At 26.5% G+C, this 25394-nt stretch overlaps 2 protein-coding genes across 2 annotated transcripts in view; one reads left to right on the top strand and one right to left on the bottom strand.

Moving 5' to 3' along the window:
* Positions 1 to 14350: 14350 nt before the first annotated feature.
* Positions 14351 to 15175, top strand: LOC111637081 (zinc finger BED domain-containing protein 5-like). Its single transcript, XM_023382489.1, has one exon. It carries the CDS (start codon positions 14351 to 14353, stop codon positions 15173 to 15175), a length of 825 nt encoding a protein of 274 aa, XP_023238257.1.
* A 4658-nt stretch (positions 15176 to 19833) lies between these two features.
* Positions 19834 to 25394, bottom strand: part of LOC111637085 (signal recognition particle 14 kDa protein-like) — a 14428-nt gene continuing 8867 nt past the window's right edge. The window contains exons 4-5 of the mRNA XM_023382494.1: positions 22127 to 22159; positions 19834 to 21096 (exon numbers count right to left, since the gene is read on the bottom strand). Of these exons, the coding sequence (XP_023238262.1) occupies positions 21007 to 21096; positions 22127 to 22159 (123 nt within the window). The 3' untranslated portion in view covers positions 19834 to 21006. The remainder of the gene's footprint in view (positions 21097 to 22126; positions 22160 to 25394) is intronic.

Genomic DNA, 25394 nt, shown 5'->3' with positions numbered 1-25394 from the left:
AAAAAAAAAAAAAAAAAAAAAAAAAAAAAAAAAAAAAAAAAAAAAAAAAAAAAAAAAAAAAAAAAAAAAAAAAAAAAAAAAAAAAAAAAAAAAAAAAAAAAAAAAAAAAAAAAAAAAAAAAAAAAAAAAAAAAAAAAAAAAAAAAAAAAAAAAAAAAAAAAAAAAAAAAAAAAAAAAAAAAAAAAAAAAAAAAAAAAAAAAAAAAAAAAAAAAAAAAAAAAAAAAAAAAAAAAAAAAAAAAAAAAAAAAAAAAAAAAAAAAAAAAAAAAAAAAAAAAAAAAAAAAAAAAAAAAAAAAAAAAAAAAAAAAAAAAAAAAAAAAAAAAAAAAAAAAAAAAAAAAAAAAAAAAAAAAAAAAAAAAAAAAAAAAAAAAAAAAAAAAAAAAAAAAAAAAAAAAAAAAAAAAAAAAAAAAAAAAAAAAAAAAAAAAAAAAAAAAAAAAAAAAAAAAAAAAAAAAAAAAAAAAAAAAAAAAAAAAAAAAAAAAAAAAAAAAAAAAAAAAAAAAAAAAAAAAAAAAAAAAAAAAAAAAAAAAAAAAAAAAAAAAAAAAAAAAAAAAAAAAAAAAAAAAAAAAAAAAAAAAAAAAAAAAAAAAAAAAAAAAAAAAAAAAAAAAAAAAAAAAAAAAAAAAAAAAAAAAAAAAAAAAAAAAAAAAAAAAAAAAAAAAAAAAAAAAAAAAAAAAAAAAAAAAAAAAAAAAAAAAAAAAAAAAAAAAAAAAAAAAAAAAAAAAAAAAAAAAAAAAAAAAAAAAAAAAAAAAAAAAAAAAAAAAAAAAAAAAAAAAAAAAAAAAAAAAAAAAAAAAAAAAAAAAAAAAAAAAAAAAAAAAAAAAAAAAAAAAAAAAAAAAAAAAAAAAAAAAAAAAAAAAAAAAAAAAAAAAAAAAAAAAAAAAAAAAAAAAAAAAAAAAAAAAAAAAAAAAAAAAAAAAAAAAAAAAAAAAAAAAAAAAAAAAAAAAAAAAAAAAAAAAAAAAAAAAAAAAAAAAAAAAAAAAAAAAAAAAAAAAAAAAAAAAAAAAAAAAAAAAAAAAAAAAAAAAAAAAAAAAAAAAAAAAAAAAAAAAAAAAAAAAAAAAAAAAAAAAAAAAAAAAAAAAAAAAAAAAAAAAAAAAAAAAAAAAAAAAAAAAAAAAAAAAAAAAAAAAAAAAAAAAAAAAAAAAAAAAAAAAAAAAAAAAAAAAAAAAAAAAAAAAAAAAAAAAAAAAAAAAAAAAAAAAAAAAAAAAAAAAAAAAAAAAAAAAAAAAAAAAAAAAAAAAAAAAAAAAAAAAAAAAAAAAAAAAAAAAAAAAAAAAAAAAAAAAAAAAAAAAAAAAAAAAAAAAAAAAAAAAAAAAAAAAAAAAAAAAAAAAAAAAAAAAAAAAAAAAAAAAAAAAAAAAAAAAAAAAAAAAAAAAAAAAAAANTTGAAAGAAGTATGAAATGTTGAAATAAAATAAATATGTAAATAAATAAAATATTCAATTTTTTGTTATTATAATTACATTTCATTCAAAGAAAATCAACATTTTCAACAAATCATTGCTTTTGAAAGTGAGGTAAGTCCATTGGCACATACCAAAATCATGATTTTTTCACCTAACACAGATAATCATTATTGCATATTAAATTTACATGAAACAACACCAAAAAAATATAAAATAAGTATTACTGCTTACAAATATTTTTAAACTTATTCAAATGCAACCATTAAATATCTAGCAATAGCATAAAATGGACTTGCCCCACTTTCAAAATCAACTGCTCATTTTGTATGACCACTCTTAACAGCCAGTAGTACTTCTACATAATAAAGAATACACTTTATATATTTGTTTACTTTTGTTATCAATGGACTATGGTGCCATGCCTTAGTAAGAACTTTCAATTTCTCTTTTTGTAGTAGAAAGTTGATTTGTCTATTTACAGTTGCCATATAAAAAATTTATTACAAGTGTTTGTGATATAATAGTAAAAAAAATACTCATTCCTTACACAATATTATGAAACAGAGAAGAAAATAGTACAAAAAGTATGATTTTAGTCAGTGGGTCTAATAATTTGGCAAGGTACCGTACATTAATTATTTCCAAGCACATGGATGTGAATCTGTAATTAATTAAATATTATTTAAAATAAAAGTGGATTGCCAACAAACATTTCGTGATAATTAATTTTATTTATATTTTCTTCAGGTACAAAATTGAAAATCTAAAATTTTCATAATGATCAAACACGCAAATAAATAACAATGATCAGTTTAAGTGTGATGAGAATTGNTGGGGACCCCTGGTCTACATGAATGACTTACATCATGGTTTGTATATTCTACTGGTCGTGCAACTCCACGAAAAAGTTACTAACGACAATTGTTCCTGTTAGGTGGCACTGCAGTTGACGATTGCTCCACGCTATAGGAGAGCCTCATACGGTAGCAACTGCAAAAATTTAATTTTTGAGTCTAAAAATGTTTTATTTATTAACACACTTCTTACAATATGCATTTCAGCCAAATTACTAGTTTGGCCCTATTCAGTTGTACCATGATCTGTATATTCAAGAATTAAAAATAATCAATTCACCAAAAGATGCAATAAACACAAAATAACAAAAGTTACCAACAAAACACATAACAATCCACAGAAATAAATCCAAAGGTAATCAAAACTAGAACTGGTTTACACTGGTTTTAACCACGTGCCCTTAAATATCTCCATTCGGATCTAATGTTAAGATCACAAATATTCAGATAATCACTTATCAAAGTCTGATGTTTAAAAATTCTTTTAATATTTCAATCAATATTGACTTTATATAAATCAACTCTTTTATAATGTAATTTAATTTTTTCNTTTCATTAGATCGTTGTTTTAGGTTTTTTCGTTGGAGAGAGAGAGAGAGAGAGAATGTCTTTGTCTTCAGCATTTCTATAACTATAAAATATAGTTTGGAAAAAAGTGAATTGATATATGCAACAAAATAGTAGATAGCATTTAAGATACCTGTTTTAACAAATATCTCCATTCGGATCTAATGTTAAGATCACAAATATTCAGATAATCACTTATCAAAGTCTGATGTTTAAAAATGCTTTTAATATTTCAATCAATATTGACTTTATATAAATCAACTCTTTTATAATGTAATTTAATTTTTTCACAAATAATTAAGCATGCAATAGTGTTATATATGATGCCTTTATTGCTACTTAACTACAGATGTATTATTTTTGTAGATAAACAATCTATAAAAAAATAAGTGTGAATGAAACTTTTCTTAACAGAAAAATGATTGATTAAATACAAAATATGCTGATTTTTCAAAGTAATTTTTGACGAATTTGACAATAAATAATTACGAGTATCTATGATTAACGACGGCAAATCTGACAAAACTAGATGATAAATTAACCTCCAAATCTCAAAAGATAACTGCATTATGTGAAAACAAATCTTACACATGATAATTTTTAAATATTTCATACTTTCTGTAGGGCTATTATTATATAAAGTTCTAAAAAAGATTATGTAGTAATTAAACATTCTTGTAGTCTGTGATGATACATATAACTGATATACATTCACTATAAACATAAGCAAACTCATTTTTGTCTTAACATAAAAATTTCTTTTTGTATTAATGCATTTTTGTTTCTGTATTTTTAAAACAATTTTTCATTTTAGATTTCTAAATTTATTCTTTTATTATTACATTATTAAATTCTTAATTGCAATATTAATAGCTGTTTCTATCAGTTGATAAATTAATAAATGAGATTCTTTTATTTTTGAAATAAGTTAATGAACTCTTTTAATTAATAAGTATTGTGATACAATCAATATTTGTAATTTTGTCCGTATTCTTTCAATTTATTTTTTGTCCAAGTTCAAGAACTTAAAATTTTATAGAATCAACTCCCACTTTTTCTCACAGGAAATTTATATTATTTTGGATTGAAGATTTAACAAAATTCTAAATTATAGTTAAAATTTTAAGAGAATAAATAATAATCTTTCTCGTTGAAAACACTGAACTAAATACACTAAAATAATAATAAAATAAAACTTGTACATATTTTAAGAAAAGATATAAAAATGCTTCCTATCTAATCATGAAATATTCAAAATGTAAAAACCAAAATAACAAACATTCTCTTTTTTACTCTAAAAATACATTTTTATGTACAATAAATTATTTGTTAAACAAATAAAATTAAGTATTAAAATGAGTATAGAAATTTAATGATAAATGATAATTTATCATTTAAATTTTAAATAATTACATTAAGCAGTAATTATAACTTGAATCATTTTATATTTATTTAAGTTATATTGTTAACATACTATTTTGTATATTATATATGTGCAGTACATACTAAATATGTACATTGATGTAATAGTTAAATATACAATTGAAATAATTTCTGATTAAAATATTTTTTGAACATTGTGAATTCTGTCCTAGCCGATCCATGGTTAGTGAGGTTGGATGGTCGTAGAAGTGCACTAGCAGTGAAAATTATTCATTTGTACATTATAATCAGACTGCATTTTTTTTACAAAAGTGAAGAATGCGGGAATCATGTCAAAACAAACAACTAAAAGCAAGAGGAAAATATCCCACTTCATTTGTTTAATGTACTAGCACTCTTATTATTATTTTTGAGCCACATATTAAAGTCCTTATTTATGTAAACAGCTGTCAAAATCTAGCAGAAAAGTAATCAAATGGCCATCTTGGTGCCGTTGTCGGGAGCAAGAGGAGTTAGTAAAATTTGAATGTGGCAGGGATAGGGAGTTGCATGACCAATAGAATACAGTATATACAGACCATAGCCTACAAAAAATAAACAAGCCTTCCCATTATTCTCTGGCAACAACATTTGGCAACAAGGAATGGAGATTCCTTGTTGCCAGTTTTGTGAGTTTTCTCCACTAGAGGTGTTGCATACCCTTCTTTAAAGAGAATGTTCAGTAGAAGGCAAAGTACTATCTATTAAATGCCTATTAATACACAAAATAGAATCTAGAATTTCCTTTACTACACAACCTCTTAAGAACAACTTTGTAATGTTAAAAATGTATTTAATAAGATATTAAATTATAACATAGCCCTAAACAGGAGAGCAATAATCTATTGGGGATTGAAGATTTACAAAGAAAAAATATTATTTAAGCTCGATAGCAATGTCTCCAGACGAGGTGTTGAATTGCGAGATCCTCTACGATGCGGTCTGTTTAGAGTCCAACATAAAACTTCCAAAGATAATTTCAAAGCCACTTATCAAATCTACATAAACATTTGAAGTGTGCAGAAAATGACAAGTCATTTGTTGACATATATCTGCTAAAATAGTTAATATGCAAATTTTGTGACATTTTGTCCAGATCACATCGACATTTCATTAGATCGTTGTTTTAGGTTTTTTCGTTGGAGAGAGAGAGAGAGAGAGAATGTCTTTGTCTTCAGCATTTCTATAACTATAAAATATAGTTTGGAAAAAAGTGAATTGATATATGCAACAAAATAGTAGATAGCATTTAAGATACCTGTTTTAACCCTTTGAAGCAGATGGTACACAGGTGTCCCATTTCTTTAAAATTAAATATTGTTTTTCTATTGCAATAATTGTGGAAGTTGTTATCTTTAGAATTGTGGGGGCAATCCCAGTGGGTTCTTTTTTTCTTGAAATGCAGGATTTATCACTCAGAGTAAGTAATTGGTACAGGGCTGTCCCATTCTGTGTGAAGGGTTACAGAAGGATTAAAGTTTCTAAGTCAATGTTTATTATGGATTTTAAATTTTAGTGTTAGTGTTTTTTACATGAAACATTCAAAAATGAAACCATGGCAAGTAAATAGTGCAGTAGACAATTCAAACTTTTATAAGAGAAATTGATGAATTGTTGTGTATTGATCAGAACAATGAAGAATATGATTTGGATGAGAAAGACATCAAAGGGAGAAAAGAAAGAGAGAAGAAACTAGTGTCCAAACATTGCACAGATCTACAATGAATTTATGGGTGGAATGGACCTGATAGACAGGAAAATAATAAAATTTCAGACAGGAAATCTAAAATAAAGTAATATTTTTGACCTTTCAATGATCTTGATATTTCTGCGAACAATGTTTTCATTTAATTAGGTTTCCATTACTGGGTTTTTATAGACTTTAAAGAGTTAAAAGCCAGTAGATTTCTTTCTTCAGTAACACATCACACAAGGAACAGTTGATTTATGTATTTTTTATTAAAGGAAATGCATTTTGGGTCTTAATGACTCCTCTTCAGTCCTTAGGCTTTACAAAAAAAAAAAAAAAAAAAAAAAAAAAAAAAAAAAAAAAAAAAAAAAAAAAAAAAAAAAAAAAAAAAAAAAAAAAAAAAAAAAAAAAAAAAAAAAAAAAAAAAAAAAAAAAAAAAAAAAAAAAAAAAAAAAAAAAAAAAAAAAAAAAAAAAAAAAAAAAAAAAAAAAAAAAAAAAAAAAAAAAAAAAAAAAAAAAAAAAAAAAAAAAAAAAAAAAAAAAAAAAAAAAAAAAAAAAAAAAAAAAAAAAAAAAAAAAAAAAAAAAAAAAAAAAAAAAAAAAAAAAAAAAAAAAAAAAAAAAAAAAAAAAAAAAAAAAAAAAAAAAAAAAAAAAAAAAAAAAAAAAAAAAAAAAAAAAAAAAAAAAAAAAAAAAAAAAAAAAAAAAAAAAAAAAAAAAAAAAAAAAAAAAAAAAAAAAAAAAAAAAAAAAAAAAAAAAAAAAAAAAAAAAAAAAAAAAAAAAAAAAAAAAAAAAAAAAAAAAAAAAAAAAAAAAAAAAAAAAAAAAAAAAAAAAAAAAAAAAAAAAAAAAAAAAAAAAAAAAAAAAAAAAAAAAAAAAAAAAAAAAAAAAAAAAAAAAAAAAAAAAAAAAAAAAAAAAAAAAAAAAAAAAAAAAAAAAAAAAAAAAAAAAAAAAAAAAAAAAAAAAAAAAAAAAAAAAAAAAAAAAAAAAAAAAAAAAAAAAAAAAAAAAAAAAAAAAAAAAAAAAAAAAAAAAAAAAAAAAAAAAAAAAAAAAAAAAAAAAAAAAAAAAAAAAAAAAAAAAAAAAAAAAAAAAAAAAAAAAAAAAAAAAAAAAAAAAAAAAAAAAAAAAAAAAAAAAAAAAAAAAAAAAAAAAAAAAAAAAAAAAAAAAAAAAAAAAAAAAAAAAAAAAAAAAAAAAAAAAAAAAAAAAAAAAAAAAAAAAAAAAAAAAAAAAAAAAAAAAAAAAAAAAAAAAAAAAAAAAAAAAAAAAAAAAAAAAAAAAAAAAAAAAAAAAAAAAAAAAAAAAAAAAAAAAAAAAAAAAAAAAAAAAAAAAAAAAAAAAAAAAAAAAAAAAAAAAAAAAAAAAAAAAAAAAAAAAAAAAAAAAAAAAAAAAAAAAAAAAAAAAAAAAAAAAAAAAAAAAAAAAAAAAAAAAAAAAAAAAAAAAAAAAAAAAAAAAAAAAAAAAAAAAAAAAAAAAAAAAAAAAAAAAAAAAAAAAAAAAAAAAAAAAAAAAAAAAAAAAAAAAAAAAAAAAAAAAAAAAAAAAAAAAAAAAAAAAAAAAAAAAAAAAAAAAAAAAAAAAAAAAAAAAAAAAAAAAAAAAAAAAAAAAAAAAAAAAAAAAAAAAAAAAAAAAAAAAAAAAAAAAAAAAAAAAAAAAAAAAAAAAAAAAAAAAAAAAAAAAAAAAAAAAAAAAAAAAAAAAAAAAAAAAAAAAAAAAAAAAAAAAAAAAAAAAAAAAAAAAANTATCTTATCACTAACATAACAAGGAAATAACTAGAAATATTTTTCGACTTTGCCTCTTGTCAGTCACGTTGTATTGAAAGTTTACATATTCAAATTGTTTTGTTAATAAAATCAACGTTCACGTATAAACACAGGATCGCATAAATAATATTTTACAGAAAAAATATCAATGCTTGATTTACTTTTCGATTATAGTAATAATAAAATCCATGTTATTAATTAAAAATACCTATTTTATCAGAATAATTATCAGTTAAATATTATTGCTAATGTGAAGTGCGTAAACAGAAACAATAACGATGAAATGACGAGTAATTGAAATTAGTTTATAATCGGAGAAAAATATACATTTGCTTTTTCTACAAAACTTACTCGGCCATACAGGAGATCCTAGTGTTATTACGAGCCTTATCTCAGTGTTCATTAACAATATTTTTGTTTACTGTATTCTTTTAAAGAATTGAAGTCGCGAAGATTCGGAAGATCTCGCTATTATTTCTACATTTATTAATGTTTAGTAAGTTATGTAGAAAATGTTACCCGAATAAGAAATATCAAATGTTTTTTAGCTGGAAAAAAAGCATAAGATAAACGGTTAAAGATGACAAAACTATTAACCAATCTTATCATGATCAGTTGGAACGAAATATGCTCAAAACAAGCTGCTCGTCTATAAATAGAATATTTTCAGTGAGATTTAAATAATGACATATGTATGAGGGATCACGGAAGTATTAACAAGAATCAACGAATAAAGATGTATTCTAGCATATATGGAGAAAAGAAAGACGAAATTTTAGAGCTTTTAGAAAATAAATAGTTTATTAAGAGAAATAATAAAAGAAAAAATACAAAATACTTGAATGAAGGAGAGAGGGAGAGAGAGAGAGAGAAAGTTTGTTAATGATTCAAAAGAAAAGACAAGTTCAGTTTTGAAAAGGGAGTTGGAACATCGTGCAAAATAGAAGAACGAGATGGACTCGTCTTTGGACCCGCTTCACTCGGATCAAAAAAGAAATAAGTAACTATTATGTTAAGATTTTTTTACAAGAGGCGTAGTCACTTTTACACCCAGGAACATAATACTTAGAAGGCATTATTACACGAAGATCAAACGATTTCTATATTAACAAACCTGCTACAGCAGTAACCAATGTGGCTCGACTCGCTGACAGTTCCGGTCTTCTGACAAAGCTTTACTCTAGACGCTTTTTCGACACACTTCTTACGGAAGTTCTTCGACCTTATATTCTAGCAATTGTGACAGAGTTACATAGATTAGCTGTCTCCAACCTTTCTGACCTCACGGACCACTAAATTCACAGTTATAAATCCCGCGGACCACTATCATACATTTTAAAACGATACAAACATCTATAGAATAATAATCATAAAAGTTACATTTTACTTTATTAATATGGAATTCAATTGTTTAATTACTTTGTTGCCGCTTGTTTGAAATAAGTTTATAGATTCTCGGCTGTTTTCCACGAAAGACGGCAATCGCACTCGTAATATTATTTATTGATTTATTGACATTATTATTTATCGATAATAGTCATTTCGTGTTTGTTTTAGATTCGAATAAGAAACCCTCAATCAGTGAGAAAAATCAAAAGCATTTTGCATATCTTTCTCAATAATCGCGAGTTGATCGATGCCCAAATTTCTCCACTAAGCATCAAAATGTTCTTGCAGACTATAAGTGGGGCTATCACGGACCACCGGTTGGCGACCCTGACAGATGACCGGCACGACACTGTTGTTATCAAAAAAGCACGATGTACGGGGACTACTAATTTGAGATCGAGAGTTAAATATCAGAGAATATATGATTGAAAATTGCAGCTCGGAATTGCTATAAAAATACAATACTGTATTTCTATTAATTAAATATTATTTAAAATAAAAGTGGATTGCCAACAAACATTTCGTGATAATTAATTTTATTTATATTTTCTTCAGGTACAAAATTGAAAATCTAAAATTTTCATAATGATCAAACACGCAAATAAATAACAATGATCAGTTTAAGTGTGATGAGAATTGAGAATGTAGAAAATATTTGTTTACAAAATGAGTTTTTAATCATTACAAAATTCATTTACAAGAACAGAATTTATTGAGTAGCTTTAGATTTTGATATTATCTTCTTTTTATCTTTCTTCTTCAGACCGTCCATGTTACCTTTCAAGAGATTTGCGTAAGCCTGTAAAAAATAATGGCACCGTAAAGTAATGCCACCTGCTATATAATACTATGGTAAAGTTTGCGTAGTAATGGATTAAAATAGTAACAAAAAATAGAGAAAATTGAAAAGAGGCAACAACTCGGATAATCTACCAGGCTTATAACATTATTTTACATGCATATTAATCGTCAAAGTCATTTGGATTATTATCGAGTGTTGAAATTTGTGTTATTCTCACAGTTAATGCAAGCAAATTTCTTTAAATATTTGTGTCAAAATATACACATTTAAGTTGATTTCTTTACATGTGCAACAAAAGTGGTCAAGTTTTATCTTCCACTGTATCCAACTTACATTGGCTACTTTTTGGGTTGATCGAAAGGTTTGTTTGGTTTTTAAATAAAAATAAGACACATTTTTCATTTTTGGCAATAACTTTGTTCCATAAAGTATTTACTGTTTTGTTCCGCTACCTTTGCCATTTTTAGGGCACCTTCATAATTCCATCTTGTCAAGCTATTTATCTTTTTACTTTGTTCAAAAAGACAAATTGGAATTACTGAAGTTAGATTATGGACACAAAAATCACACCATTAAAAATCCAGCAATGAATTTAATGAAATAATAACATTTTTGATCATCTTCACTGACCTTCTTCAGTTACAATAGAACAGAAAAGTAGAACACAAATGCAAAAATTTAAAAACAAGAACAAGAATTCTAAAATAAATAAATAACGGAAACTTAGTTGAGCAGTGAAAAGGTGAAGCTGATCGAAAACGTTATTGTTTTATTAAATTCATTGCTGGAATTTTAAAGGTGTGATTTTTGTGATCTATCTATCCAGTTAGATTATGAATTTTTATAACCTAACTAATTTATTGAGAGACAAAAGATTACAAGTTTCTCCCATCAAACCCTACCATTATTCTTTCAAATTCTGATTTATTCCAAATTTCATTCTTAAGATTCTTAATTTATTATCTTAAATACTAACAACATTATTTTTGGTTATTTAAATTATTATAGCAATAATATGACTACTTACTAATTGAAATTTATTAACATCTTTGGCACTGACCTAAACAAAAATAATAATAATAATATTTTTAGAATAGAATTACAGTTAATTATATTAAATACAAAAATAGAAAAGAAATAATTAACACTGCATGAAAATGATTAAGAATTAAAACTAATCTACTGGTAGAATCAGCAACTACGGACAGTTTAATAGATTAAATATACTGATTTTTGTTTCTTGTCCTTGAAAATAAAATTATGCAATAATATATTATAAAATACATGAACATACTAGAATTTTTATAAAAAATCAACAAATTATATTAATTTAATGATAAAATAGCTAACCGCGTTGACTGGCAAAAATTTACTTGGTACGTCCCCATTAAACTGATCTATCCATTAATTGCTACTTTTACTGCCACGGGACATTCCAAAAATCCAATTTAGTTTAATAAACGGATCTCGTTAGATTTGGGATCGGCAAGTACATCGGATTGCTGGAAAGTATATAAATGAGTCCAAAGGAGCCGTATAAACTTGACGGTAAACTAAATGTTTCATTTTTTAGATTTGGATCCCGATGCCTAAGTTATACAGATGTATTCCAAATATATTGCATATATCACCACCTAAGTTAGACACACATTTAGCCAAATTCTTATTTCGACAAAAATTTGGTTCGGTAGATGCGTATTTTACAATGTATTGTTTAAGATTGCAGATTAATACGGCCAACTAATTTCTGGACTACAGGAACGTAATTGGCCATAAACTGGTAGAGTAGACTTTTTATAAAAAATTTGTGATGACAAGAAATTAAAAATAATTATATGGCAAAATATTTATAAAACTACTGTTGTTTTGTAACAACATTCACATTACATTTATATTTGCATTATCTGGACCAAATGTAAAAATTTGATGAGTCAATTTAATGGAAAGTACCATTTATTTAATTTGATTATTACTTTTGATCCAATTATATATTGTCTTTGGGTCTATTCAATAACAGAATGGAACACACATTTAAATATACAATCTAAATTAAATTTATAAAATAAACTAGCAAAAACTTGTTTAATTATTATTTTATTAGAACTCTACCAACCAATGTACACTAACAGTTATATTTATATATTATGTCATTATTTTCAAAACTATAAAAAAACAACATGACAGATCCCTACTTTAAAACCACTGGTTTTGTGATCTTCCATTTTTGTAATGTATAAATTTTCTGTAATGATTATATGAAATGGTGTATTTGAGCATTGTGTTATTTTGTTGGCCATCTTGGGAAAAATTAGAGTTAAAACTATATTTAACTTGTTATTGCTGAGCTAATTATGGGAAACATGCCGATATATGATACAATTGTTTTCCAGAAATCAATTAGGTCATAAAAGTGGAAGGCTAATGTATCCGAAACAACGAATTACTATAAATAATTTACACTGCGGAGAAATTATCAATGTACTCTTCCTTGCAATCTCAGGTTCAAATTCTACTTAAATTTCATATTTATGTTTGAAAAGATTTTCAATAAATAAATAAATAATACATTTCAGTGTTATGAGTTATTTTCCTCAAAACATATTCTTTAACAAATGCTGCAGAATGAAATAAAATGGATAAATGATGCAACTGCTCTATGACAATTCTGATGGGTCATCAACAGGAGGATGAAAGCTCTGCCTTCAATGGTTGTCTAATTATTTCTTTTAATGCTGCATTTTCTTACTGTTAAAAGTACACGCATTCTGTCTTATATAACTAATTTTAAAACATTAAGTTTTAGAATATTTTCAATGAAAAAATCATCACACTTTGATTAATTAGCAGAGTCATGGAGAAATTTTCTGGATTATATTTTGCACATTCTGAATTTGAAAGAAGAAATGTCAAAAGATTAGGTGGAAATCTATTTCTATATTATATACTTTTGAAAAAAATTCTATGTTTAGAAGTTAAATCAAACTTCAAAAACATTTTAAAATTATACATATTTTTCATTTTTGACTTTTTTGAGTCATGGACTCTTGAGTCTTTTCCAAGCCAGTAACGGTATCGTCTAGGTTGACAAAGGCAGAGTGGCGAGAGAGGATTCTAGATGTATCCATTTACAAAGAATTCCTAGGATTCTCCACCTGAATTTGATTCTGAATCCCCCAAAATGATGGGCCAACGATGTCACTCTTCGGCCATCCGGCCAACTACATATATTTTATCTCTACATACGTAAAAGTCAAAATACGTACGTATGTTGGGTAAAGGCTTCTATACCATTCAACACATCCACACAAATATTCTTAGACATTCTAGATCAGTGGTTCTCAACCCCTTTGGATGTTGAACGGCCCTTTTACGGGGGTCACCTAAGACCATCAGAATACACATATTTCTGATGGTCTTAAGAACTGAGACACTGCTCCTCTATCTGTCTCCAGACCCACATGCAGATATGTCCATATACAAGTACCTGGCGTGATGATGTCATCATGACAACCCATCACACACATCCCATACAAATACAGGTGTGTGTGACTGGATTGGCGCCATAATGTACAGTACTTATGCGGACCAGTCACACGTGTAGAGAGCAGCTACTGTGTAGAAAGCAGCAGTATTAGATGCATTAGAGGTAAAATGACACTTCATGAATTGTAATTACTGGGTAAATGAATAAAAATAAATTTAAATAACTCACGCCAATATTTGTCTAGCTTCTGAGTACAAATTCACTGAGTACGGCGTTAATAAACTTCATTTAGTATTCACACAAGTACTTTCGACGTTTGTATAACCGTCGTCATCAGGCGAAAAGAACAAGTTTTTAAGAAAGCGAACGTGCAGGATGTTCCAAAAGAACATAATATTTAAATTCAAACAAGCGTCCGGAAATTTCGTTACGAACGTGCGAATAATTTTGATATTTCGAATCTTTATATTTTAAGATGTTAGCGGCGCATGCGTGGAGATGCTACCGCGTTATTTAAATATTATGTTCTTTTGGAACATCCTGCACGTTCGCTTTCTTAAAAACTTGTTCTTTTCGCCTGATGACGACGGTTATACAAACGTCGAAAGTACTTGTGTGAATACTAAATGAAGTTTATTAACGCCGTACTCAGTGAATTTGTACTCAGAAGCTGGGTAAATGAAAAATCATGTACTGTAAAATCATCAACTATTGAAAAAAAAATATCTGTACCATGGGAACTTAATCTGGATGCTGATTGGTCTTTTTATATTCAGCTGTGGTTGATGTGAATACTGCCCCTTTGTGATAGTAACAGGTATGTAAAAAACAACACAGAGAATGGTAAATCATAGGAAACTTTAATTAATAAACTGTATTGACTGAACTATGCCATGTATTATCTTTTGTATTATTAAAGCTATTGTTATATATTATTTTCATTAGCAAACCATCCCATGACAATGGATCATGTAGAGAAGTACGTTAAGAAAAAAAAATATAGTGAGGAGTTTTTACGGTATGGATTTACCTCAATAATTACAGCAGGAATTGAGAAACTGCAATATGTTATTTGTTGTGAAGTTCTATCAGCCGAATCTATGAAGCTGAACAAACTAAAACGCCATTTTGATAGCAAGCATCCGAGCTTTGCTGGCAAGGATACCAACTATTTTAGAAGCAAAGCTGATATACTCAAAAAAGCCAGATTTGACACTGGTGACAAGTACCACAAACAAAATGTAGCAGCCATTGAAGCTTCATATTTGGTGGCCCTCAGAATCGCCAGAGCTATAAAACATTACACCATTGCTGAGGATTTACTGTTGCCGGCAGCCAAAGACATTGTTCAAGTTATGATCGGAGACAAATTTGTTACGAAATTGAGTGCTATTTCCTTACCTAATGACACTGTCCACAAAAGAATAGATGACATGTCTGCTGATACTCTTGATCAGGTAATCCAGGAAATTAAATCTGCTCCACTTCCAATATTTAGTATCCAGCTTGATGAAGCTACAGACATTGCAAACCGTTCATATTTACTGGTTTATGCCAGATATATTAATGATGGCGACTTTAAAGATGCGTTTCTTTTTTGCAAACTTCTTGAGATGACAACTATTGCACATGATGTATTTGACACAGTTGGTTCATTTCTGAAAGAGCATAAGATCTCTTGGGAAAAGGTTTGTGGTATTTGCACAGATGGTGCTCCAGCTATGCTAGGATGTCAATCTGAATTTCAACATTTGGTACTGAATAAGTCACCAAAAGTCACTGTATGATTCATTGGCAAATATGCAACAAAGATGCTGCCACAAGAGTTACAAGAAGTAATGAAAAGCGTCATAAGTAGGGTTTCTCAAACAGGATTCCGGAATCCCGGGATCCCAGTTGTTTTTTTAACCCAGAAAATATCCCGGGAAAATTTTTCTTATTCCGGGAAATCCCGCAAATTTCTTAAAAATTCACTTTTTTTCTTATTTTGTGTTAAGGTTGAGGAATTTTGCAAATAGAAAGCATAATTAACTCATTCACTGTCAGAATACATTTGTATTTATTAATTTTAAACCTACCTATTAGTTTTTTTNATTAAGTTATATTGTTAACATACTATTTTGTATATTATATATGTGCAGTACATACTAAATATGTACATTGATGTAATAGTTAAATATACAATTGAAATAATTTCTGATTAAAATATTTTTTGAACATTGTGAATTCTGTCCTAGCCGATCCATGGTTAGTGAGGTTGGATGGTCGTAGAAGTGCACTAGCAGTGAAAATTATTCATTTGTACATTATAATCAGACTGCATTTTTTTTACAAAAGTGAAGAATGCGGGAATCATGTCAAAACAAACAACTAAAAGCAAGAGGAAAATATCCCACTTCATTTGTTTAATGTACTAGCACTCTTATTATTATTTTTGAGCCACATATTAAAGTCCTTATTTATGTAAACAGCTGTCAAAATCTAGCAGAAAAGTAATCAAATGGCCATCTTGGTGCCGTTGTCGGGAGCAAGAGGAGTTAGTAAAATTTGAATGTGGCAGGGATAGGGAGTTGCATGACCAATAGAATACAGTATATACAGACCATAGCCTACAAAAAATAAACAAGCCTTCCCATTACTCTCTGGCAACAACATTTGGCAACAAGGAATGGAGATTCCTTGTTGCCAGTTTTGTGAGTTTTCTCCACTAGAGGTGTTGCATACCCTTCTTTAAAGAGAATGTTCAGTAGAAGGCAAAGTACTATCTATTAAATGCCTATTAATACACAAAATAGAATCTAGAATTTCCTTTACTACACAACCTCTTAAGAACAACTTTGTAATGTTAAAAATGTATTTAATAAGATATTAAATTATAACATAGCCCTAAACAGGAGAGCAATAATCTATTGGGGATTGAAGATTTACAAAGAAAAAATATTATTTAAGCTCGATAGCAATGTCTCCAGACGAGGTGTTGAATTGCGAGATCCTCTACGATGCGGTCTGTTTAGAGTCCAACATAAAACTTCCAAAGATAATTTCAAAGCCACTTATCAAATCTACATAAACATTTGAAGTGTGCAGAAAATGACAAGTCATTTGTTGACATATATCTGCTAAAATAGTTAATATGCAAATTTTGTGACATTTTGTCCAGATCACATCGACATTTCATTAGATCGTTGTTTTAGGTTTTTTCGTTGGAGAGAGAGAGAGAGAGAGAATGTCTTTGTCTTCAGCATTTCTATAACTATAAAATATAGTTTGGAAAAAAGTGAATTGATATATGCAACAAAATAGTAGATAGCATTTAAGATACCTGTTTTAACCCTTTGAAGCAGATGGTACACAGGTGTCCCATTTCTTTAAAATTAAATATTGTTTTTCTATTGCAATAATTGTGGAAGTTGTTATCTTTAGAATTGTGGGGGCAATCCCAGTGGGTTCTTTTTTTCTTGAAATGCAGGATTTATCACTCAGAGTAAGTAATTGGTACAGGGCTGTCCCATTCTGTGTGAAGGGTTACAGAAGGATTAAAGTTTCTAAGTCAATGTTTATTATGGATTTTAAATTTTAGTGTTAGTGTTTTTTACATGAAACATTCAAAAATGAAACCATGGCAAGTAAATAGTGCAGTAGACAATTCAAACTTTTATAAGAGAAATTGATGAATTGTTGTGTATTGATCAGAACAATGAAGAATATGATTTGGATGAGAAAGACATCAAAGGGAGAAAAGAAAGAGAGAAGAAACTAGTGTCCAAACATTGCACAGATCTACAATGAATTTATGGGTGGAATGGACCTGATAGACAGGAAAATAATAAAATTTCAGACAGGAAATCTAAAATAAAGTAATATTTTTGACCTTTCAATGATCTTGATATTTCTGCGAACAATGTTTTCATTTAATTAGGTTTCCATTACTGGGTTTTTATAGACTTTAAAGAGTTAAAAGCCAGTAGATTTCTTTCTTCAGTAACACATCACACAAGGAACAGTTGATTTATGTATTTTTTATTAAAGGAAATGCATTTTGGGTCTTAATGACTCCTCTTCAGTCCTTAGGCTTTACAAAAAAAAAAAAAAAAAAAAAAAAAATAGATATAGGTTACATTATACAGAATGATACATATAACATTTTAACAAAATTTTTTTAAAAAGTAACTTACATTGTTGATTACAATTGACATTAGAGAGTATGTTCGGTAATTGATTTGGTAATCAGTTTACTAGGGTTGCTGCAGAGTTGTTATGTAGTTTTAATAGTTTCTAATTTTTTCAAAAATTGTGGGAATGTAAGTTTTTTATAAGTCATTTGAGTTGGTAAGCTAGTTTTCAAGTATCTTATTTGGATAGTCGTTTAGTTGAAAGATTTTATAAATGTGGGCTATTTCTTTAGTTTGTTCAAGGTAATTGCTTGTATGTGTTTTAATTGGAATGAAAGTCGTTAACTGGAATGATAGTTAATGACTTTCCTTACATTACATGGTTTAATATACTTTTTAAAACTTAAGCTGTTATGAGACTTTTGGACTGTGATGTCTAAAAATGGTAAATTGTTATTATATTCAAGTTTTACCAGACACTATATGCATGAAAAAATTCTGCAGAAAATGCACCCAGAAAAACAACCGAATAAATGTCATCTGCACGACTTGCCAAGTTCATTTGTGTTTGACCAGTGACAGAAACTGCTTCGAACTATACATGAAAACTGATATTGTTTTTTTTTTTTAAATAAAATGTTCATTGGATGTTTTTATTAAAATTTTTTTACTGAATTAGAAAGTCTTAAGGAACCTTTAAAAGTAATAAATTCATCTTCTGTACCATTGACACAGATTTGGACAAATATGTCCCATGCCTTATTTTTTTAAATGTATACTTATATATAACATTTAAAACCACAGTATGTAGACTACATTAAATTTACTTTTGAAAAAAATTTCAAAATTTTTCATTAATTACAATTCTGCTTCAAAGAATTAAGATTTGCTCTACGAAGATGGAAAATTCTCAAAGACAAAAATCTATTATAATTTGAAAGCAATATCACTAAAAGAAATTATCAAACATTTGCCAACGAATGCATTAAAAGATTAGGAATTACCAAATTCAAAAGCAGGACCAATAAATAACACAAAGTTTTAAAAAAACTTCCAACATACCTTGCCAAATTATTAGATCCGTGTAAAATATTGATAAAGGAAATTCTCATTTATTCAAATTCTGATAATTCAAAATCCCATTCGTTTGTAACTGTACTATTTGGTAGAATTATTAAAATATTTGTGTTTATTATGTTTTCAAATAACTTTTAGTTATTTGAAAACATAGGTAAACATTAGGAAAACAAAAGGTAACTTTTAGTTATAAAAATTTTATAATTAAAAAATTAAAAATGAAAATCATTATTTGAGCCGTTGATTTTGAAAGTAGGGCAAGTCCACTAAATAAAAATATAAAGATATAATGGATTTATTTTCCTATGTATTACTCATTCATCGTGAATACTTTAAAAATCTGCACCATCGAAACTAAGAAATATAATTATATGCATGCAAAAATAAAAAACTAAACCAACACCTTAATATTCGCTGAGAGATTTTTAATGTAACAAACGTTTTCGATCTATTTGATAGATCATCTTCAGGTTAAAAAGAATATTTCTTAAATGGAACAAGTTCAAAAATATTAATAACATTTCCATTAATAAGAATAACTAATACATTGTAAATGATACAAAAATGTAAAATAAATAACATATTACTCGTACCAAATATTAATACTGTTTATTCTATCTAGACATAATTCCCTTTAAAACATACTAGAGCTCACGCACCTCTTCTAAGTTTTTAACGGCATACTTCCAAGCCGAGGGAAGACCCTCTGCGTCCCTTGCGTTAATGCATTTTTCTTTAAGCTTGCTTCTGTAAATTTCTATCTTTTCAGCCATTCTTGCCAAAGTTGGAGAGTGTATCTGTTTTAGGATTTCCACTTCATTCCATCGAACCAAGGATCCTTCCGTTTGCGCCATCTGGGCTAATACTGTTGTATTAGAACCTTTTCTAATATCATACCTGTGTTCTTTGATCCTTATACCTAGGTTTCTAGTAGTAACCCCTACATAATCTTTTTTTATACCTATTAGCTGGTTCTCACAGGGAATCTTATACAAACCCACCTTATCTTCTTTTTTAACCAACCCTTTATCGTTTCTAAATATTTTATATATTTTATTTATTTTACATTTTTGTATCATTTACAATGTATTACTTATTCTTATTAATGGAAATGTTATTGGTTATTAATATTTTTGAACTTGTTGTTCCACTTAAGAAATATTCTTTTTAACCTGAAGATGATCTATCGAATAGATCGAAAACGTTTGTTACATTAAAAATCTCTCAGCAAATATTAAGGTATTGGTTTAAGTTTTTTATTTATTTAATTCTGCTGGATATGAATGTGGTTTATATATGCATGCAACTTATTACTGAATATTTTTCTTATTTTATCCATTTTTTGATATAAAAATAAATTTATTTTTAAATACAAAGTTGATCTCTACTTCAGCACTGGAGTAAAAATCCTCACTTCTGTTAACCTGTTACTGGTGCATTTACATGTAATGCACCGGTAACAGGTTAAGAGAAGTGAAGAAATTTATTTTTGTTTTATTGTAGCTTTTTGAAAGAAGTATGAAATGTTGAAATAAAATAAATATGTAAATAAATAAAATATTCAATTTTTTGTTATTATAATTACATTTCATTCAAAGAAAATCAACATTTTCAACAAATCATTGCTTTTGAAAGTGAGGTAAGTCCATTGGCACATACCAAAATCATGATTTTTTCACCTAACACAGATAATCATTATTGCATATTAAATTTACATGAAACAACACCAAAAAAATATAAAATAAGTATTACTGCTTACAAATATTTTTAAACTTATTCAAATGCAACCATTAAATATCTAGCAATAGCATAAAATGGACTTGCCCCACTTTCAAAATCAACTGCTCATTTTGTATGACCACTCTTAACAGCCAGTAGTACTTCTACATAATAAAGAATACACTTTATATATTTGTTTACTTTTGTTATCAATGGACTATGGTGCCATGCCTTAGTAAGAACTTTCAATTTCTCTTTTTGTAGTAGAAAGTTGATTTGTCTATTTACAGTTGCCATATAAAAAATTTATTACAAGTGTTTGTGATATAATAGTAAAAAAAATACTCATTCCTTACACAATATTATGAAACAGAGAAGAAAATAGTACAAAAAGTATGATTTTAGTCAGTGGGTCTAATAATTTGGCAAGGTACCGTACATTAATTATTTCCAAGCACATGGATGTGAATCTGTAATTAATTAAATATTATTTAAAATAAAAGTGGATTGCCAACAAACATTTCGTGATAATTAATTTTATTTATATTTTCTTCAGGTACAAAATTGAAAATCTAAAATTTTCATAATGATCAAACACGCAAATAAATAACAATGATCAGTTTAAGTGTGATGAGAATTGAGAATGTAGAAAATATTTGTTTACAAAATGAGTTTTTAATCATTACAAAATTCATTTACAAGAACAGAATTTATTGAGTAGCTTTAGATTTTGATATTATCTTCTTTTTATCTTTCTTCTTCAGACCGTCCATGTTACCTTTCAAGAGATTTGCGTAAGCCTGTAAAAAATAATGGCACCGTAAAGTAATGCCACCTGCTATATAATACTATGGTAAAGTTTGCGTAGTAATGGATTAAAATAGTAACAAAAAATAGAGAAAATTGAAAAGAGGCAACAACTCGGATAATCTACCAGGCTTATAACATTATTTTACATGCATATTAATCGTCAAAGTCATTTGGATTATTATCGAGTGTTGAAATTTGTGTTATTCTCACAGTTAATGCAAGCAAATTTCTTTAAATATTTGTGTCAAAATATACACATTTAAGTTGATTTCTTTACATGTGCAACAAAAGTGGTCAAGTTTTATCTTCCACTGTATCCAACTTACATTGGCTACTTTTTGGGTTGATCGAAAGGTTTGTTTGGTTTTTAAATAAAAATAAGACACATTTTTCATTTTTGGCAATAACTTTGTTCCATAAAGTATTTACTGTTTTGTTCCGCTACCTTTGCCATTTTTAGGGCACCTTCATAATTCCATCTTGTCAAGCTATTTATCTTTTTACTTTGTTCAAAAAGACAAATTGGAATTACTGAAGTTAGATTATGGACACAAAAATCACACCATTAAAAATCCAGCAATGAATTTAATGAAATAATAACATTTTTGATCATCTTCACTGACCTTCTTCAGTTACAATAGAACAGAAAAGTAGAACACAAATGCAAAAATTTAAAAACAAGAACAAGAATTCTAAAATAAATAAATAACGGAAACTTAGTTGAGCAGTGAAAAGGTGAAGCTGATCGAAAACGTTATTGTTTTATTAAATTCATTGCTGGAATTTTAAAGGTGTGATTTTTGTGATCTATCTATCCAGTTAGATTATGAATTTTTATAACCTAACTAATTTATTGAGAGACAAAAGATTACAAGTTTCTCCCATCAAACCCTACCATTATTCTTTCAAATTCTGATTTATTCCAAATTTCATTCTTAAGATTCTTAATTTATTATCTTAAATACTAACAACATTATTTTTGGTTATTTAAATTATTATAGCAATAATATGACTACTTACTAATTGAAATTTATTAACATCTTTGGCACTGACCTAAACAAAAATAATAATAATAATATTTTTAGAATAGAATTACAGTTAATTATATTAAATACAAAAATAGAAAAGAAATAATTAACACTGCATGAAAATGATTAAGAATTAAAACTAATCTACTGGTAGAATCAGCAACTACGGACAGTTTAATAGATTAAATATACTGATTTTTGTTTCTTGTCCTTGAAAATAAAATTATGCAATAATATATTATAAAATACATGAACATACTAGAATTTTTATAAAAAATCAACAAATTATATTAATTTAATGATAAAATAGCTAACCGCGTTGACTGGCAAAAATTTACTTGGTACGTCCCCATTAAACTGATCTATCCATTAATTGCTACTTTTACTGCCACGGGACATTCCAAAAATCCAATTTAGTTTAATAAACGGATCTCGTTAGATTTGGGATCGGCAAGTACATCGGATTGCTGGAAAGTATATAAATGAGTCCAAAGGAGCCGTATAAACTTGACGGTAAACTAAATGTTTCATTTTTTAGATTTGGATCCCGATGCCTAAGTTATACAGATGTATTCCAAATATATTGCATATATCACCACCTAAGTTAGACACACATTTAGCCAAATTCTTATTTCGACAAAAATTTGGTTCGGTAGATGCGTATTTTACAATGTATTGTTTAAGATTGCAGATTAATACGGCCAACTAATTTCTGGACTACAGGAACGTAATTGGCCATAAACTGGTAGAGTAGACTTTTTATAAAAAATTTGTGATGACAAGAAATTAAAAATAATTATATGGCAAAATATTTATAAAACTACTGTTGTTTTGTAACAACATTCACATTACATTTATATTTGCATTATCTGGACCAAATGTAAAAATTTGATGAGTCAATTTAATGGAAAGTACCATTTATTTAATTTGATTATTACTTTTGATCCAATTATATATTGTCTTTGGGTCTATTCAATAACAGAATGGAACACACATTTAAATATACAATCTAAATTAAATTTATAAAATAAACTAGCAAAAACTTGTTTAATTATTATTTTATTAGAACTCTACCAACCAATGTACACTAACAGTTATATTTATATATTATGTCATTATTTTCAAAACTATAAAAAAACAACATGACAGATCCCTACTTTAAAACCACTGGTTTTGTGATCTTCCATTTTTGTAATGTATAAATTTTCTGTAATGATTATATGAAATGGTGTATTTGAGCATTGTGTTATTTTGTTGGCCATCTTGGGAAAAATTAGAGTTAAAACTATATTTAACTTGTTATTGCTGAGCTAATTATGGGAAACATGCCGATATATGATACAATTGTTTTCCAGAAATCAATTAGGTCATAAAAGTGGAAGGCTAATGTATCCGAAACAACGAATTACTATAAATAATTTACACTGCGGAGAAATTATCAATGTACTCTTCCTTGCAATCTCAGGTTCAAATTCTACTTAAATTTCATATTTATGTTTGAAAAGATTTTCAATAAATAAATAAATAATACATTTCAGTGTTATGAGTTATTTTCCTCAAAACATATTCTTTAACAAATGCTGCAGAATGAAATAAAATGGATAAATGATGCAACTGCTCTATGACAATTCTGATGGGTCATCAACAGGAGGATGAAAGCTCTGCCTTCAATGGTTGTCTAATTATTTCTTTTAATGCTGCATTTTCTTACTGTTAAAAGTACACGCATTCTGTCTTATATAACTAATTTTAAAACATTAAGTTTTAGAATATTTTCAATGAAAAAATCATCACACTTTGATTAATTAGCAGAGTCATGGAGAAATTTTCTGGATTATATTTTGCACATTCTGAATTTGAAAGAAGAAATGTCAAAAGATTAGGTGGAAATCTATTTCTATATTATATACTTTTGAAAAAAATTCTATGTTTAGAAGTTAAATCAAACTTCAAAAACATTTAAAAATTATACATATTTTTCATTTTTGACTTTTTTGAGTCATGGACTCTTGAGTCTTTTCCAAGCCAGTAACGGTATCGTCTAGGTTGACAAAGGCAGAGTGGCGAGAGAGGATTCTAGATGTATCCATTTACAAAGAATTCCTAGGATTCTCCACCTGAATTTGATTCTGAATCCCCCAAAATGATGGGCCAACGATGTCACTCTTCGGCCATCCGGCCAACTACATATATTTTATCTCTACATACGTAAAAGTCAAAATACGTACGTATGTTGGGTAAAGGCTTCTATACCATTCAACACATCCACACAAATATTCTTAGACATTCTAGATCAGTGGTTCTCAACCCCTTTGGATGTTGAACGGCCCTTTTACGGGGGTCACCTAAGACCATCAGAATACACATATTTCTGATGGTCTTAAGAACTGAGACACTGCTCCTCTATCTGTCTCCAGACCCACATGCAGATATGTCCATATACAAGTACCTGGCGTGATGATGTCATCATGACAACCCATCACACACATCCCATACAAATACAGGTGTGTGTGACTGGATTGGCGCCATAATGTACAGTACTTATGCGGACCAGTCACACGTGTAGAGAGCAGCTACTGTGTAGAAAGCAGCAGTATTAGATGCATTAGAGGTAAAATGACACTTCATGAATTGTAATTACTGGGTAAATGAATAAAAATAAATTTAAATAACTCACGCCAATATTTGTCTAGCTTCTGAGTACAAATTCACTGAGTACGGCGTTAATAAACTTCATTTAGTATTCACACAAGTACTTTCGACGTTTGTATAACCGTCGTCATCAGGCGAAAAGAACAAGTTTTTAAGAAAGCGAACGTGCAGGATGTTCCAAAAGAACATAATATTTAAATTCAAACAAGCGTCCGGAAATTTCGTTACGAACGTGCGAATAATTTTGATATTTCGAATCTTTATATTTTAAGATGTTAGCGGCGCATGCGTGGAGATGCTACCGCGTTTGGCGATACGATGTTGGGCGCATTTCGTTTTTTAGGCGCCGATACAAGGCAATCCACACCCCGGGTAGATCGAGGGTGGGAACATTGCATGCTTCTGAAGTGGCCGTGAGAAGCGCTTCCCAGATGAACACAAGTCTTCGATTGTTGCAGCATTTAATTATTGCCGTTCTGGGCCATAACGGGTTGTATCCTTGCTCGAGAACTTTTTTAGCGAGTTCTGTAGAGCATCTTCCTTTAGCTATATCTTCCTGATGCTCAGCAAGGCGGGAGGCGAGCATTCTTGTTGTTGCTCCTATATAT

This window comes from Centruroides sculpturatus, unplaced genomic scaffold, assembly GCF_000671375.1.
Source record: "Centruroides sculpturatus isolate CEXI.00-Female unplaced genomic scaffold, Cexi_2.0 scaffold776, whole genome shotgun sequence".
Lineage (NCBI taxonomy): Eukaryota > Metazoa > Arthropoda > Arachnida > Scorpiones > Buthidae > Centruroides > Centruroides sculpturatus.
Note: the sequence above shows the minus strand (reverse complement) of the source record. Positions and strands in the feature narration are given on the sequence as shown.